At 37.9% G+C, this 19,032-nt stretch overlaps 2 protein-coding genes across 5 annotated transcripts in view; one reads left to right on the forward strand and one right to left on the reverse strand.

Moving 5' to 3' along the window:
* The window catches only part of LOC106167759 (neuronal calcium sensor 1), a 33,791-nt gene extending 21,090 nt beyond the window's left edge, over positions 1–12,701 (reverse strand). Inside the window, exons 1-3 of the mRNA XM_087007596.1 lie at positions 11,935–12,701; positions 10,119–10,143; positions 4,795–4,843 (exon numbers count right to left, since the gene is read on the reverse strand). Of these exons, the coding sequence (XP_086863722.1) occupies positions 4,795–4,843; positions 10,119–10,143; positions 11,935–12,001 (141 nt within the window). The 5' untranslated portion in view covers positions 12,002–12,701. The remainder of the gene's footprint in view (positions 1–4,794; positions 4,844–10,118; positions 10,144–11,934) is intronic.
* Positions 1–19,032, forward strand: part of LOC106167761 (uncharacterized) — a 78,534-nt gene that overhangs the window by 24,314 nt on the left and 35,188 nt on the right. The window contains exon 2 of one of the 4 annotated variants that reach the window (XM_087007598.1): positions 3,325–3,503. The exons of 2 other annotated variants lie outside the window; for them this stretch is intronic. The gene's annotated coding sequence lies outside the window, so the exon portion shown is untranslated. Of the gene's footprint in view, positions 1–3,148; positions 3,504–19,032 lie in introns of those variants that run through there. One more of the 4 variants, XM_087007597.1, reaches the window with a different exon arrangement.

Genomic DNA, 19,032 nt, shown 5'->3' on the forward strand with positions numbered 1-19,032 from the left:
CATCAGACGCGCTAATGCGCACGTCCCCGACAGTGTTAATGATAGGGGTATTACGATGGACAGCGCATGTTGCTCACAGCAGTAGGCACTGCCGCCGAAGTTAAACCGGTAATTAAGTCTTTAACTTGACTAAACATGTTTTGCTTTGTAACTTGCGTCCTTCAGTCTTGCTGTTGCGGAAGCGCCGGCGGGACATATCTCCACCTTGCCGATATTTATCCCGACTCTCGACTTTAAAAGTCTTATTGGTTTTGATTTTATCAAAGTCTTATTATATCAGAAAACCTGCATATTTTCATACGTTAAGAGAATTATAGAAACTGTAGAAAAAGCTACTCGTACATCAGGGATAAAAAACAACACCTTGCAGCACTTTTACCTATTAGTATTCATCACCAGAAGTTACTGTTTCACTTTTTTCTCCCAAATTACAAAGTCTGATGACAACTGAAAGCCTTTAGCCATACCTCAGGGCAGTGGGAGATAGTCTGGATTTGATTAAATGTAATAAAAGTATATTTTGAAGAATTTTCCTAGCCTTCGGCAATTTCCGCAAAGCTTCGGCATGCGCGGCAATACAGAGCTGTCGATATCTAAATTCGTGAACAATAGAATTGGTGGAACAACGGTTAACGTCGTTGAGTCGTCTGCAACCTACCCGACGGGAGTTCGTGTCCCTGTCGGTACTTTTGAAGATTTTGAAATTGTCATTATTATAAATATCTGTTAATATGTAAAACAGTCGTGGCTAATTGTTTTTGCAACGGAAAGCACAGTAGGAAGGTTTGTTGTTATTGTTATAGTTATTATTACTGGGGACGTAAATTAGTATGCTAATCTCTTATCATGGTATAATGATTGATACGATGGGTATCAAATAGTTTTCCTTTGATATAAACAACAAAAGAGCGGCCTTCCAAATATCTTTGCTGAATGTTTATAACGTAGATACTATTATGCGCAAAAATATTGATACATGACGCAAACGACATTTACTAATTTTGGTAATATCAATTTTAATTAAAATTAAATTTAATTGAAATTAAAATTAAAATTTGTCTAAACGTGCATATTACCATTCACCTTGTTTAAAGGGTTCGCAACACTTTACATTCTAATACATTTTGCCAATTTTCATGTTTGCTAGTTTATTTTGATTTGAGAGAAAGCGAGAGAAGACCCTCTACTAGGGCCGCAAATTAATTAGGAGTATTTTTCTTCAGTGCAAGAGACTGTGTAATGAAAAATCAATCTGTAACTCTGGTATAGGGTGGCCTTGTGTGTGTAATAATATACAAGTAGGGGCAGGGGTACAGTTTTATAGTACAAATAGTCATTTTATACATCTTATTGATCTCATCGTCGGGTCATTGTTTACAATAGCGCTTTGTCGCTGTGCGTACCTTTTTGCATTTGAGTTAGACTCAGTCAGTAACAGCTGGTGATTTTGTCTTTTTTGCGTTTCATTGACAATATTTTGGCCACCTAAGTAGGGAAATGTGGCTCTTTGTTTTGAAATCCACTGGTTTCGCGATCATGAAGAAAGGGAGTGTAGCAAAGAACCTCATTAATGGTCGTGATAATAGGTGGTTGCATTGTAGGCCTAACCTTGTTCATTTTAGTCGACAGACTAAGCTAGAAGAAAGAAAAGATCATTATCGCCTCTCTTTACTTAGGAACAATAAGGATGGCTAGTGGCAGCATTTATAAGTTCTTTTATTTAGAAACTTTCCGATCCTTTGTCTGGGACTGCGTCCAAGAAACGGCGATAACGACAGAGACGTCCTCGAACATTTTGGACTCAGTGCAAATAAAAAAAAATCCGTTAAGAAGTAGCCTTTAAATGTCCTGGCAAATAATTTTGCGATGGCTCAGAGAGTTCTAGAATGAATGACAAGCAACGACATTAGGGTTAATAATAGACTAAAAACTATCAGAGTGTAGGCCTGTCTTCATTTCTAAGGCCATCTTGTGATACGAGTCATGCTACACTACAAAAGAGGGGGTAGCAGTGGATGATTTAATACAGGGATACCATCGATAGTATATCAATAGAAAATCGCAGTCCTCAAATGTTTTTTAATTCATTAAATATAAACGGTCTTTTCTCGTACAATGGGTCTGGTATAGTTGTATTGGCCTATCAGTTGGAAACACGTGGTTCGTCTACAATTGCAAATGGCGGAGGTGCCGTGGTAGTTATTGTCGTAAAATTAGCTGGATACGGTGCACGTGAGAAAATTATTCATTAAATTTAGTTTTCGAGCGTCAGCTTAATCTGGTAAAATGCGAGACGAAAAAAATGATAGATAGAGCCTTATGACCCACTGTAGAATGATGCCGAATAATACATCAACGACGTAGTTTATCGGCAGATAAACGTGTTTCCATTCTCGGCTGACTGAGGAAAGGTTTGAGAGAGCATTTAAAGAAGAGGCGGTCGAACCAATAGTGAGTAGGAAGTGTGCTGCAATCAAGACGAACAATACCGATCATAAGTGGACAGCTAATAACCCCTAATTAACCCCGGGTTACGCGCTGCTGTGTTGACTCCTTGCTGGGAAGGGGTAGAGGCCTCCTACTGCTGTGCGTAATCAAACATTGTCTTCTAACATGCGGCTACACGACGGTTGCATTGTATTAATAAAGTAATACCTATTCATAAGGAAGGGGCGGATGGTAATCTTACGAGAATTAAATCAGTTATCGATCATACGCGTACCAATAGTCGTGTTTTTTTTTAGCTATACGGTAGTTTAAACAGTGTCTAATTGTTGCACTATTTCCCCGCTAATGCCATATTAGGATGGACTGAAAATGCTCCACTTAGGGTCTTTTACTTTAATTTATTTACATCCATAACACGAATCTGTTAAGAGGTTGCACATTCTGCCAGCTAATACCCTGCTTCTTTGTGGCATTACAATTTTCTGGCTATTAAATTTCTATCTGCTTCCAAGTCTAAATAGGTACATTGAAATTTCAACACAAAGGAGAAATAATTAATCTGACATTATGGTCACTTAGCCGTCATCAAACCGTCATGAAGAAACAAACCCCATTAATAGGACAAAATATCCCAGCTTTGGCCTGAATGATTTCCCCTTTGCTCTTATTTACTTCTCTTTGTTTTTATTTACTTATGCCGTAGTCTCTATTTACCTGCTTTTCATTTCAATGAACACAGCCCTTATTATGGAGAAGCAATGGACTGAGTTTAACTGTTGACTTTAAGGGTCTATCAAAAATATGCAATAACAGAATCCTATGGAGATGATAGGTTGGTATTTGGACAGGTAGAAGTTGTGATTTAATGTGAAGCAGGTATCTACAGGTGTGAGATAGGTGACTACAGGTGTAAGGAGGGGTCAGGAGTCGAGTGAGCACCAGTTATCAAAGATAGGGAAGAGAGAGAAGAAGAACGGCAACTTTTAGGAGTCCACGACCCGTCCCAGATCATCCGTCATGCATCGCAAGTGATCTACTGAAAAAAAATTTAAAAGGTAAGTTGAAAACCAGTTTCTATTTTGGATTAGATGGAAATAATCAAAACTGTATCTACAGTATATACAGTTTGTTGTGGTGTGGTGTCATCTTCCTTTTCAGAGATATCCGAGACATAAAATCAGCATTTTTAAAGGACTTAAACATAATTTGGATTTCATCATACTGTAGAAACTAAAAAGCTTCAGCTAAAAGATCCTGGTTACACCTAGAACATAATGCAAAATAATCACTTATATTCCGTGATTAATTATCTATATTATGCCTAATTACCAGATCATTACAATATCTCTGAAACACTTTGCGAAACCACAAAGTCATCCTCATCACATTCATGACCAATTATAAAGCCCTTGTTAGGTTCATTAAGCTTTTCAGTCGGGATTTGTGACCGATTCTAAACCAACTACATCATTAAGAAATAATTCTACATACGATAGATGAATAACCAGACAGAGAAGCCCAAAAATCAATACACAGATCATGTAATTATTCAACACCAACTTGGGGATAACGTAATAGCTGAATTATGTTTTTAATGTCATATACTGATGCACTGCAGGAGTGACACACTGCAGAAGTGCAAGGACTTTATTGAGGGAAAGGGATGCCTGCCTTTTTTCCCCTCATCCCCTATATATATATATATCATTTGAGGTGCACCTACAGTACCTCTTTCCTCATGTAGATATCAAACAACCAATACAACACCTTAATACACCACTGGGACAGTACACCATTCCTCAACACACCACTGGGACAGTGCACCTACCTCTTTCCTCAACACACCACCAGGACAGTGCACCTACCTCTTTCCTCAACACACCACTGGGACAGTGCACCTACCTCTTTCCTCAACACACCACTGGGACAGTGCACCTACCTCTTTCCTCAACACACCACTGGGACAGTGCACCTACCTCTTTCCTCAACACACCACTGGGACAGTGCACCTACCTCTTTCCTCAACACACCACTGGGACAGTGCACCTACCTCTTTCCTCAACACACCACTGGGACAGTGCACCTACCTCTTTCCTCAACACACCACTGGGACAGTGCACCTACCTCTTTCCTCAACACACCACCGGGACAGTGCACCTACCTCTTTCCTCAACACACCACCGGGACAGTGCACCTACCTCTTTTCTCAACACGCCACCGGGACAGTGCACCTACCTCTTTCCTCAACACGCCACCGGGACAGTGCACCTACCTCTTTCCTCAACACACCACCGGGACAGTGCACCTACCTCTTTCCTCAACACACCACCGGGACAGTGCACCTACCTCTTCCCTCAACACACCACTGGGACAATCCTTCATGAAATCTCTGTACCTAAAACAATGGGAAAATAGGAAAATATTATTTTAACAAATGCCCAAGAGTTTCTACATATGAAAACAGAGTGCAATGGTACAATTCATAGAGAAAATCTAGACAGCAAAGCTTGCAAATATACAGACACTTAACAGAAAAGAAGCCATCCCCATTACCTGATTTTCACATGAACAGGCACATTCCAATAAACAGCAACTTTTGCAATTTTAAGCAATCCAATCATGGTTATTTTCAAGGTGAACACAAAAAAACCATTTCTACTAGTTTCTTATAAAGTCATAAGTCATAAATCAAATTAATCTTTCATTCAGCTAAAGAATACCTTTAAAACTGAACTTTCTTTAAATTTTGGTCATCAATTGTCTACTTCATCTGTTCCCCCAGTTCATAAAGGTCAACTAAATGACGTACATGTTGTGCTGCATGTGTATTGCATTTTCAACACTCCCCCTCCCATATATATGGATCTAACTGCATGGCCAATTGTATAGTTGGTCAGGGATACTTATAGTACAGAGAGAAAACAGAAAAATATCTGTTCGATCATATCATGTTTTAGCAAATATAAAACTTTGCTCTTTGGTATTTCTCTAAGTTATACTGTATATGGTGGCATTTGGTTGCGTTTTGTGGCAAAAATTTGACTTTCAGAGCATCTTCAATGTCCACAACCAATTCTCCCCTTTTCTCTATCATATATATTACAGAGCAGCCGGTCGAGTGGAACCTGACAAATGACATAATTAAATAATTCACAAAGTATGGATCTTTTCTATCTTCACATAATTCACATAATTCTGGTGAATGATGTGTCCTGTTCCAATAGCAAATTCAATTCAGATCAATTACTTTCTCATCTGATTAAGAATCTGGTACGTACTTCTATTTCATTCCAATCAATACATTTCTTAACACCATGATGAATGATTCACACCTGTTTCTAAGAGAAAAAAAATCCTCCTTTTTTCTGCCATTCAGAATAAACATGCTTGCATCTAAACTTGGAATATTCCACCATCCTGATTGCCTTTCTACAGCATTTTAATAATTTCACATTTCCTGAACCGGTAATCTTGATCAATATTCAATTATTCCAACTTCCCAGACAAAGTAATCATTTTGGCACATATAAGTATTCACCTAGCTTTCATTTGTGTAAAGTTAAGGTGTCTTGGATCTGAGAGTGCTTTTGAGTGCTAGTGCTTCTGTCAGCCAACTGCTTTCCATTTCTAATACACAGTTTAGGGAATGAACAACAGTCAGCTAAGCAGAAAGCATGAACTTTAGTTTACCATACGCCAACTTAAGCCTCGTGGCAAGCAGGGGGGGGGGGAGGAGGTCTTCATACTTAAAAAATATCAGAAGCCTATTTGACATACAGTGTCCACCTACTTACTGCAGAATTTTCAACTGAATCATAACTGTACCAAACATTGACAAAGAAAAATCTTGACTAAGTTTCTCAATGTATTGGTAGTTTGGTCCATAAAAATTATCAGGCACAAGTTAAAAGACAAGACAGTAATGGCTGATGCAAGGTGGTTTAACTTATCACAGCAGTCAGTCAGGAAAACGGATGATACTCAGTAATCAAATCATTCATGCTGATCCACTGCCTTATAAGATACAGCAATTCTTACCATTTGATGGTTACAACATAAATATATTAAGCTGGGTCTTAACAAAATGTTCAGACATAAAACATATTAAAAACGTGTTGTTATGTATGGAGGAAATGACCTGAAGCATGACTGGTCTGGCTGGGGGCAATCAGTAAGTAAGGTATATGTATGCTTTCAGATTCATGACAATATATATCTGAAGTTTTGTGGAGAAATTATTATTTTGGTACATAACCATCTAAATTGGTGAGACCCACTTTAAGCCACAAACAGGTGTCCTAAGTTTCAAAGAACTGACAGTGCCTCTCCTCTACCCAGTATATGTTCTCTGTCATCATTTCAGTGAGAAACTGACAAGATTTTCAGATTTTAGATGTGAAAATCCCACAGTTAAATTCAGGGTGTATACTGGCTTCATTTACAGAACAAGATCCTAGTACTTAATAAAATACCTTCAATAATCTACTTTGTCCAAAAATATCACGTTCATCTAATTTATTTCATCAAGTTAGCCTTTCTGTGCAAATGGGGTATTGATTTTGTAAAAAAAAAAATGTTATTTAGCTAACAGAATTCACCTACAAATTCAATTTTGTCTTTTTTTCACAGTCATTTAAGTCAGAGTTCATGGTGATCTATAAAGTGACTGCCTCCTAGGGAAAAAGTCGATCTTTCACGATACTTAAGCTTGCATGTTTTTTTACGGGTAAAAGCCCCACTTCTACAGTATCATCTTATTATCAACTTTTTCACCAGCTAAATAGTTACATTACTCAAGAAATTAATTTCATGTCAAAATGTGAGAATATGATTTATGAGAGAAAGATAACGTTGAGATTACAAATAGCATTAACTGTAATATCTTTTACACCCCATTTCCATATATTTTTAGATCGATCTATCCCTGTGGGGAGTCTCACTAGGTTACTGTCAGCTTGGCCGGCTTAAGCGTCTGTACCGCCTACTAAAAGCTGTAAAGGGGTAATTAACTATGGTGCCCGCTCGGCTGACAGCAATTTAGCGTGAACCCCCAGGGAATTAGGTCGATCTAAATCTTGATCTTTAGATTGATCTAAATCTCTGGGAAAGCACCCTTAATCACATGAATCTTCCACCATAATTACTTGAAACCTCTAACTTCACAATTAAATGCACCATTAAACTGCTTTCATAGAATTTTCTGCAAGCATAGAGCTCATTTTTAACTTGGCTGGTGCTAAAAGCAAAGAAACAATAGTAAATGGCCATAACACATAGTCTAACATCAGATGTGCTTTTAGTAAAAGTTCTATAATACCATGAAAGCCGCTCCCCGCAGAGAACAAAGCCGCTGAAAAGATTACAAGTAAGTGTGACAGCATTTCCAGGAGGAATACAATTATCCTGCTATTTCTCACGTAATGTATCAATCACTGCTCAGTCTCTTCAAAAGGTAATTTGGACTTTTAAGGTGCACTTTAAGTCATTTTGCCATAAAAGCCAACCAAATGCCAACATATAGTTTCCAATATCATAAAGAAATACCAAAGAATCTTTTTTCATATTAATTTACCCAAAAAATGTTCTGCCTACTTTCTTTGCTGCAGATAACTATGCTAAATAAGCTAAAATTTGAAGAAGGTTCAGTTTTCATTCTCTTTCATGGCAGATTAATTTGATTGATCCCTGATAGGTCAACTTTCCCAATGAGTCGTTTAAGACACTAGTAGAAGTGGTTTATATATGTTATTGGAGTCCACACCGTTTCAAATGTATCGTTAAACAGTTAAGCCCAGTGCCTGACTTTTTTGTAGAGATTACAACCAGTCTATTGCAAATTTGATGACCATTCCTGACAATGCCAGTGATTATTTATAGTGTCATCACTCATTTACTAGTAGCTACCTTAAATTTACACATTTACTGAGGGCCAATTGCTTCTATTATGCCTTCAGAGCAATATCAAAAAGTCAACTTTACACAGCTGACTAAATCATTTTAGCAGGCTAAACTAACCTAAAAAATAGAAACTTTGCTAAAGTTATTAGATGACATGCTGTCTAAATTCCCCCTGACCCCCCCCCACCCCCCCCCACCCCCCGTCAATATATCTTCAGAATTCTGCACCCCATAAACATACAACACCATGTACAAGTCAATCAAGTCTCACAAGCATACATGTACCACATCCATTATGCAAGGCAATTAGCCAAAACAATTTCTGACAAATCAACTTTCCTGCAAAATGAATAACCAATTATCAAAGGATAGAATAATTGTATACAAACTGCTTCTTTAAGCATGTTTCAAGTCTTCTTCAACAACCCAAGAGACCATCAGGTCCTGTTCTCCTAGTATTCATTAATTAAAGTTAACCCACCCTGTGTATTGTTAACTGTATATTCCCCTTGCCAAGGGCCATTAATGGTTTAATGAAATATCTAGCCATGAAATCTTTTGCATGCAAGACAAAAGCAGATTGCCCCCCATAGGCCACTGCCACTTAGACAGCCTGACTTATATCATGTGAAACATCTTGATTAGCATGAGAGAGAGACGGGAATTCTGTGGTAGTTTTCCCAGAAAGCATCAAGTATTAATGGCGGAGAAATAGGCCTATCAATCTGCGAAGTGAACTTCATTTTCCTCAAACAGAAACAGATAACTTGGTCGCTGGGGTGAAATTTGGCAAAATAATTGGAGGTCTAGGGTTCAGATTTTATTTGCATCTCCTTGTGTGCCTGTCTGTCTGATTGCTTGTCTGTTTCTTATTTTAACTCCCATATGGACCTGTCTGTCTGGCCGTCTGTCAGCAGGTCTGTCTGTTTATCTGTCAGCAGGTCTGTCTGTCTGTCCGTCTGTCAGCAGGTCTGTCTGTTTGTCTGTCTGTTTGTCAGCAGGTCTGTCAGCAGGTCTGTCTGTTTGTCTGTCAGCAGGTCTGTCTGTCTGTTTGTCTGTCAGCAGGTCTGTCTGTCTCTCTCTCTCTTTATCTGTCAGCAGGTCTATCTTTCTCTTTCTTTATCTGTCAGCAGGTCTGTCTGTCTGTCTGTCAGCAGGTCTGTCAGCAGGTCTGTCTGTTTGTCTGTCAGCAGGTCTGTCTGTCTGTCTCTCTCTTTATCTGTCAGCAGGTCTGTCAGCAGGTCTGTCTGTCTGTTTGTCTGTCAGCAGGTCTGTCTGTCTGTCTGTCAGCAGGTCTGTCAGCAGGTCTGTCTGTTTGTCTGTCAGCAGGTCTGTCTGTCTGTCTGTCTCTTTATCTGTCAGCAGGTCTATGTGTTTATCTGTCTGTCTATCCTTCCATCTGTCTGAAAGCAATACCTACCCATGTCTGTGTGTGTTAGGAGCAACAGATAAGGCAGAGTACAAAGTAAAGGAATGAATCTTGTTTATTAACCCCAAGGGAGTGATCCAGCATGCTAAATCACAATAGAAAATTCATTTCTATCACAGAATTGAAGCATAAAGAAGACAAAAAATGCCCAGGAGAGTTTTGAATACTCAGGGCAATGGTCATATTATCTAAAACAACGAGCACCTGACATGCCCCCCCCCCCTCCAATCCCCACAAAAAAGCACACAGCTGAGAAATGTAAGTGATAATATATGTATTACACTAGAGCCTCATTAGCCACAACTAGAACAAAAGCAGTTTCATGAAATATTACTCAACTTACCACTGCCTAATTTCCTTTTTGTCAACTGAAATGAAAAAACAGAGGTCATCAATAACCATTCAGTGCTAAAATATGTATCGTTTGAAGAGAACACTACGCACTTTTGGTTAGGCTGAAATAACATGTAGTGACAATTTTCATTTCAAGGACTGGCAGTATGCCATCACATCAAATGGCTGAGAAAAAATGGTTTATCTGCTGGTTTCATCTTAAAACAAGTGTTTGTATATATACCCTTAAGCTGCATTATAACGCCACACTTCATATTGTATTATCACAGCAACAAAAATGTATTTCCTTTCAATAATAAACTATTAATATCAAAGTGCGAAATGAAGACAGAATAATGTTATAATAATAATAATCTGAAAGAAGATGACTTCCCCAAGAGGCACAAGATCTCGTTAATCATTCTTATATTTATTCCCTAGAAATTCACCTGTGAGGAATCATTCCATTCAGAGGGGAGATAGCATCATACGGTATACAGTAGACGAGAAGATTATTATCGAGTTACGCTATGTAACTCGGCCACCCTCAAAGTGAATGAAACTAGGAAATAATCAATAATCATCTGGATCATAATACCTCCACTAATATGATTATGATAGATACAGACACTTCATTTGACCCTATTATTTTCCTCCGTGGCTGTTTTTATGCAATGACATCTCTAGAGATTTAGTTCTTAGATAGTCGTGTCCACAATAGGGAAATTAGGATCAGTAAGTCTCATCTTCAATACTTGAAACAAATACACCCATAACTCTTACCACAGTAGCATGTAAATTATTCTCTCAATGACTAGGATAAAACCTTTCAGCTAAATGAAATTAAATGTATTCAAACATTCATACATGTTCAATCATCCACAAGAACTCTTCTTAATCTATAAATATCTAGCAGATCTATTTGGACAACATGGAATATGTGGTGGAATGAGAGAAGTATAAGTGAGCAGCCATTCTGCAGCTGATGCTATTCACCTTAATTATACTCCATGCTGTTTGAGAGTAAACATATAGAGGGCAGAAATCTATATACATGGGAATGTACCAGTTGGAGTGAATTCAGTTTTAAAAAAGTTTTTTTTTTTTTCTCATTCATTTCTATCCTACCTTAATCTGTGAGTTAGCTTTAGGGGTCTTTCAGCTTATAGATGTAAATAAAGGTGGATTGTGGTGATACCTACTAGATATACATGTATTGGTACTTCTATTATTATTATTATTTTTTTTTTTTTTGAGGGAGACAGAGAGGGGGTGGCAGACGAAGAAAATCTTTGCACCCTGATAACTGAAAGCTGCATGTCTTCAAACTCAGTGACCTGTTGATCAGATCCGACTCTTAACAAAACAAACAGAAACTCATGTCTTTCTGTACTATCAGTGCCTCAGTCAACAGAGAACCCCCTGGATAACTTAAATGACATATTTACAATAGACTGAGGAAATCAATGCCTGTGCATCAACAGAAACTGTGCACAGTGCATTAACTGTTTTGTCCTAGAAATAGATGGTGATACAATTTGCAACAGTAATTTCAATTCGTTTATGTCGCGGTTTAATATCTATGGGTCGTTTTGTGCGATTCTTAGATTTATCCCTTTTTTTCAAAATTACTTTTAAAATGCTTCTGCCTTAGTAATAATCTCGTAATAAATAACGGTTAATGAATGTCATATAGTGATAATACGCATTCAATTTTTTAACTCAACCTAACAATGCCTCTTTGACTGGTAAGGCATGAGCTAATGACTTTCTTCACTATCATCTTTCAACCTCAACCCGAGATCTGACGAAGTATATCTACTTACAATATGTGCACGACATCAGATCCTTCACTTCATTGGATCCAAGCTGTTTGCTTGCCTGTTTCCCCATATTCCCGTAGCCTCAATTGTTCATATGTTCTAACTACAACAGCAAAACATTCAGAATTTTGGGACGACTAATCCGACCCCGTCCTTTCATGTTTGGCGGCCATTTTCGACTCTTTGCTCAGTCACATGATCAGGATGACGTCATTCGGGATTTCCCTTCTTCAACAGGTGAGATGTCCCCCTGCGACTTTGCATTTGCGTCCTTATCTCTGAACTTAATATCAGCACTATTTCTGTCTCTCGAAATGTTTGCTTTGTAAATCCGTCTATTTCTCTGGAAAATATTTGTACTGGCGACACATTTCTCAGAGTTAAAACTGTGGACAGTCCAAGAAAATGCAGTGCCCAAGGCCTAGATCAATAGACATTCAGCGTTATTCAAGGCCGGCATGAGATTATATACGTCATTTGGTATAAATAACGGGGAAGCAGGTTCAATCATCGACCATGCAGAGCAATAGTCAATACAACTCCAAATCAATCTGAATCGGACTCGATCCGCAAGATAAAACGCTGGTGATAGGCGGTCAGTGATTTTACGATTTTCCGTAGCAGGACCTATACTCTCTGAGTTCACCAATCAACCTGTCCCGTCCGTTCTTTACTAGTTTGTCGTGATCGGTCGCTCCACACCCAACTCCACCACGTTAGATCAGTTTAACTAGACTAACGCACCCAGCAGAGTCCCGTGTATTCTGGAAAAAGTAACGTTAGCAGTATATTGTGTGAGCTATTCTGCTTATACACGAGAAGACGCTTGTCGTGCGCTGCGAGACTGATCGATAATATTGATTTGGTCTAAAAAGGCTGCAGAGAGACATGCATTAGTGCGATGGGACATTGTTAAGCCAACGGAGAGCGCGTTTTGCGCCGCAAAGTGTTAATACGTTCTTACTTTGTGTCATGCGTCGATATTTTATATAATATGATTTCTGTTTGATTTTTAGTCTGATTCTCTTTATAGAAGTCTTGTTTTCCCTAATTATACCTCACCTGCAGAAATAAATATCTTGTGAAGCCTTCTACAGTTTCCAGTTCCGAACCCCACAGGTGCGCGTCCCTTTGTATCAAGCCTTTACCAACTGCAGGGCTATTACATTCTGCCTAATAGTTTTTCAGAAAATCCCTGGAATTGTCTGGTTGATAAACGCCTAACAACGACTATCTTGTCTAGTCTCGGCTTAACCGTTGTTGGCCGATTTCGTGAGAACACATAAACATTTAATTTCAGATCCATTAAAAAGCCCATTACAAGTCCCAGAGGAATTCTTTCCGTGGTGAATAATTTGCTGTTCTTCTGTTCTTCGGGTAACTGGGGAGTTATATTAAAGGGATAACAACAGTTCGGTTGGGCAAAACAATTCCTTGGGTAAACGACGACTTCCCATACTTACCCATGATTAATGAATGAATGCATTCCTGTATTTAAAGGTATTCCAATGTTTTTTTTTTTTTTTTTCTAAAAAGTGTTTTAAACAATCTCTTAAGAGATTATTATGGAGTTATAGTTATCTATGAAACTCCACTTGGTCTGATGGCAAGCACAGATTCTAGAATAATTGTGATAACCGCTAATCTGGGGTAAAATGGAATTTATTATTTTGCAGAAGCCATCCGACACTTTTCTAGGGATTTTCTTTCTTTTATTTGATTGTGCAGTGAATTAGGAAGGAAAAGGTGTTCCAGAAAATGTGGTTTGAGACTGGTTAATACCTTAAAGTTTAAAGGATTAGTCTTACGCAACCCTGGAACTCTCTCTCTCTCTCTCTCTCTCTCTCTCTCTCTCTCTCTCTCTTCTTCTTCTTCTTCTTCTTCTTCTTCTTCCCCTTCTTCTTCTTCCCCCACCCTCTCTCTCCTTTTTTTTCTTCAATCATTTTTTTGTTTTTGATGAAAAAATGCACTTCAGAATGTATAGACACACAATAGACCCAGATAAATGAAAAAAGAAATGGCAAATATAATAGAAATGCATCATCTAAGTCAGATCGCGTCATATTTCAAGACTTTGTAGTCAACTAAAAGCCCCCATTCACCAGCCTGTTTTCAGCAATCTAGAGCGTCCGTTAATAAATCCGTTCATAATTGATTTTCCAGTGTCTGTGTCTTGGTTTCCAATTTAATGGGAAGCCTACAATGTTCTTACCATGTCTTTTGCCATGGACAATAGAAGCAATCAAAATTAATAAGACAACGTTTATTACTTTCACAGCGACCTTCTTAAGAGCGATTCTGTCATGTCACGTTATTCGCGACGGATAAGAAGACCCGTTGGCACAAAAACACCGCATCTATTTAGTGATTTGAGCTTTGTAGCGTAAACCAAATGGCTCTTGAGTTAAAACTACACGTGGGACATACGATTTTCGTATGTAGGCCTATTGTACGTCAAGATTATGAACAATTAATCTCTACGCTCTTGTCTCTGCACTCATTTATTCGTTTGCCATATATTATTTTCATGGTTACTATTTATTTATTTATTCATTATTTCTGTTACCTAAGGGTTTCCAAGAAAGCTTATTGATTAAATTTATAGTCACACATTTAGGATTTTTTGTTAACGTTGCCGGAAAAGAAACACCCAATAAACGTAAAGCATGAGTGGTAGTATATGTTTATTTTGGAGAAGATCGAAGATGCAATCTATTAATTCTGCGAGCAGCGCATTTTCTTCTCCGTTTTTTACAAATATGCTTCAAATATGGCTTAACGTATACACAACAGACACAAGCTCCAGTGGGACATCTAAGCCTGCTCCCCTTGCCCTTGTTTCCACCCCATCTTTCACAGCATTTTGCTGTTTTAGCTTTTGATCTCACAATTCTTGGGTGATACCACACGAGAAACTGTAGACACAACTGTATCCTGGCACCCATGAGGCAATGGCTTGGCACGTAGAAACCCCTCGCGAATATTTAACAAATGCAGTGCACACAGTTCACTGGGCAGTGCCAGGGTTGAGGAGACGCAGGAATCTCTCTAGCAGCGGTGCTGGTAGTGACAGGAAGATGAACAAGTGGGTTAACAGGCAGGGCAAATTATAATTGATTATTCAACTAAATGTTGCCATATGCATTCATTTTCAACATAATACCTTGATTTCGCTCCCAAAGGAACACTTGCCTGTTAAAATCAATATCACGTCGGCGTTAAAATGTCGAAGAAATGCAAAAAATACCAGTGTCATTGGCAGTCGCTTCTTTAATGTGCTGCGGTTTCAGTGCTAACGGAACTCAATGCCCTAGATTCAAGACGCGGCACGTTTAAGGGTGGTTTGAAACTGGTGAACGATTTCTAAGAATCTCACGGCCTATTTGCTCGTCGAAAAAATGCAAGTGCAGGAACACAAGCGCAACACTGCTCCTTCATCGCGACAGTTATTCAAAACAAATCTATATTAGTGACTTGTTAGGCAAGCATTTGTATTATTATTATACGATTGGGCGTGATTTTTAAAATTGATGTCACTATTTTCAGATAAGCAGACTGAATTTTGCCCCTCGTTCGTTTCTTGCTTTCTTATGGGGTGCAACAAGAATATTTCATTATCGAATAGATGCCACTTGGCCATGCCATCAGATACATATATCTATTGCATTACTTGGCATCATGTTTCAAATAAAGATGAGGGAGAATTGACAGTGAGGTCCCGTTAAGACATCAAATCATTTCCCAAGGGAAATAAACCCCGTCATGCGTGGCCATGGTCGACGCAGTAGAACCATTTAGACTGAGCAAATATCGTGAATTGCTGTCTAACCTAAGTTTGTTTGCATGTTTAAGTACCTTCAAAGGTACATACCAAGTAAGCCAACGTCACTTCTGCATGCAAATATCTTGTTCTCATAATGTATTTTTACATGTGAAATGGAAAACTGATAATCAATAAGACAAAAATGATGTCCATAAGTCCCTCCTGATACCACTGAGCCAAAGAGGAAATTTGAAGACCCGGCTTATGTTTGACATTATGCTCAGAACATCTGACCCAAACTGCTGAGGTGAATGTCCATGTTTTCTGAAAAGAATATTAAAGGATGGACTGGCAATCTAGCCTCCTTTGTTTAGGCGACTACCTGCATCTAGTCATCTAGACAAATAGCACCTTTTTACTAAAGCTGCTCTCAGTTTTAAGACCAGACATTTTGTCATCTAAGATAAAACAGCCATTGGCCTAGAAGATACACATATGTATTTCACTATTTGTAATTATAATTTTATTTTTATTACATATATTTATTTATTTATTTATTTATTTATTTATCTTTTTGCTAGTCAGCCCCAATGCCCCAATATTCTCAACAGCTATGCTTTATTGTGGGTAAGAAATCATGTGCAGTTTTCGCCAAAACACCATTGTGACGAGGATGTTTTGTGCGATTGTTGAGAAGATAACAATGTCACTGTCTTATCAGTCACAATAGTGTGCTCGGAAAATCCGTAGTGGAGGAAAACAGATTTACAGTTTTTTAAATGCGTTGTGGCATAAGAACACTCAATCAATGTATTTACGCGACTCCCCTGATAATGTTCAATAGACGAAATCAACGCGATGCTTCTCACCTTGGGCTTAACAAAAGACACTGCTATCAGTGGCACTTTTAAAAACACTGCGGTTGTATTCATAAAAGGTTATCCGTGTTAGCGCAAAATAAAAGGGAAAAAACAATAAGGTAACAAGCCTAGAACCATCACTTATATCAATTTCAACACTTGGCATCAACTTTTCTGTCCTTTTGTCCTTTGAGGGAAAAAATAACTTTGACCGTGTTCTGTTATCGATTATTGAAATCTGGAAGCACAAATAATCCATTGAAGCTCAAGAAATGTTTTTATTCTCGCCTACAAATATTCGAGGCACTAAATACTAGTGGCTTTGGTAAAAACATCCCCACAACGGTCTTCCGCTTTTCCATGAACTTGTACAACAATGAAGGCCACCGAAAAACATTTAGGTTTACGAAATCATTACAAACCACTGGTTATCATATCGTTAACGTTTGAACCCACTTCTTTTGTCATTTGTACAAAAGTTCATTTTTTGCACTTTCAGACACGAAGAGTACAATGTAGAATTAAATCTAATTTAAAAGACTTTGAGACCATTCCCAGAGACTATCGTACTAACTTTGGATCGAACTATCTCCAAGGGGATTCTCGCTTAATTGCAATTAACTTGGGCGGCATAGATGTCTGTCGCGTCTACTGATGCTGATAGGGGGTAATTAACTATCGTTTAGCAGCTTCTGTAGATATAATAAATGTCTAATACGTCAGGAGGCAGTTCAAACTCTGTAACAAGATTAGACTTTCCTTAAAACAGGTAATTTTACCTTTATTGAAATATAAACAACACAAACATGGCAATTATATACATGAACATCACAAACATAAATAGATTGGTGTACGTTATCGAGTAGGTGTTTTGAGCAGTTTGTGTAAAATAAATGTCACATTTTATCTTTTGACACCTACTACAATATCAAAATGCATTGTTGATGTATCGTATTCTCGATATTCATGAGATGCCGGCTGCGTGATGACGTCATTTCTCGGAAAAAGTTTCCGTGTGGAGTATCTAGTATCTAGTGATCGCGTTCTCTGTGTTACATGTACCCTTGTAAAGGGTAAGACTTCAACTTTCTTGCTTCACAAAACATGAGTTACCTTATAGAATCTGTTCCTGTGTCTACGATACAAAAATCTGCCACAATGCTGAAATGCATTTCTATGCAAAATGTTCAATTCGTAATTGAAACTAGCATACATATAATACATTAGAAATCAATGTTCTTAATCGACCCTGTCACATGTAGAATTAATTCTTTCATTGAGCAATGCTTCGTTATTTAAGTTACCTTAATTGCGCTTTATGCTTTTCAGTCATTTGCACATATGCATATCATAAATATAAGAAAATATTCTATCATACAAAATAGTATCATATCTAATAAAAACAGAAGTAATTTTTGTGTGAGTTTTCAAGCAGAAACATTGATAACAAAAATTGCTTGAATAATTGGTAAGTGATTTACTCTCACGTGGCATACAATACGCAGAGTGAATGCTCTGTCTATAATTTCGAAATGATACAAAGTTTTATGTTACACGTCTCTAATCTCATTTTCACCAATTCCTGGAATTCGATTTCAATGAACAATTCCCACAGAAACTTGTGTTCTGGGAGATCTTTGCAATTTCTGTCACCATCTCATAATGAAGTTCGACTGTTGCATCATTTATTGAATGTTGTGACGTAATTCAGGCTTTCCGCAATTACCAATGCTTGGCTGGTATCAAGTGCGCACGAAGATTCCTTTAGTTGCCTTTGTTTCTATAATAAAGAACTGACAAAACCATGTCCCCTTTTCTGGGGCATACGGGTAGCTGCCCAAAGTAGTCCAAGAAATTGGTGCAGAAAAAAGGGTGAATTGTGCGTTTTTTACCTACAAGCATGAAATTTGCCACAGTTGTAGATAATGGAATTCTAAGCTTTTTTGGATATATGGGCATGTCTGAAAATTCCAGTATGGCCGCCAAATCCAAAATGGCCGCCACAAATACTCTTTTAAATTAAAACATCTAATATATAATCCTAAAATGGTTTAAAATATCATTTTATAGCTGGAAAATATCATGCTATGAATGAATTATCAATATCCGCTTCTACAGGTGTATAGAATTCCAAAATGGCCTCCAAAAGTAAAATAAGCAGTTTACTTACGCAAAATATGCAGCAGTTTTGTAAAATCATCAAGCACTTACAATTAAAAGCATAAAAATTGGCACAGTTATGTAGAACATGATTCTAAGCAACGTTGGATATAGGGGCATGTCTGAAAATTCCAAAATGGCAGCCAATTTCAATATTGCCCCCAAAATACCCTTTCAAGGTGAAAGTTATTTGTATAGTCTTTTATAAAAATATCATTTAATGGTTAGAAAATACCATTGTATGTATGAAGTATCAGTATCTGCCACTTAAGGTTTTAAAATTCCAAAATGGCCTCCAAAAGTCAGCAGACCACAACT

Source organism: Lingula anatina, chromosome 3 (genome assembly GCF_051362555.1).
Source record: "Lingula anatina isolate TDL-2025a chromosome 3, LinAna3.0, whole genome shotgun sequence".
Classification (NCBI taxonomy): domain Eukaryota; kingdom Metazoa; phylum Brachiopoda; class Lingulata; order Lingulida; family Lingulidae; genus Lingula; species Lingula anatina.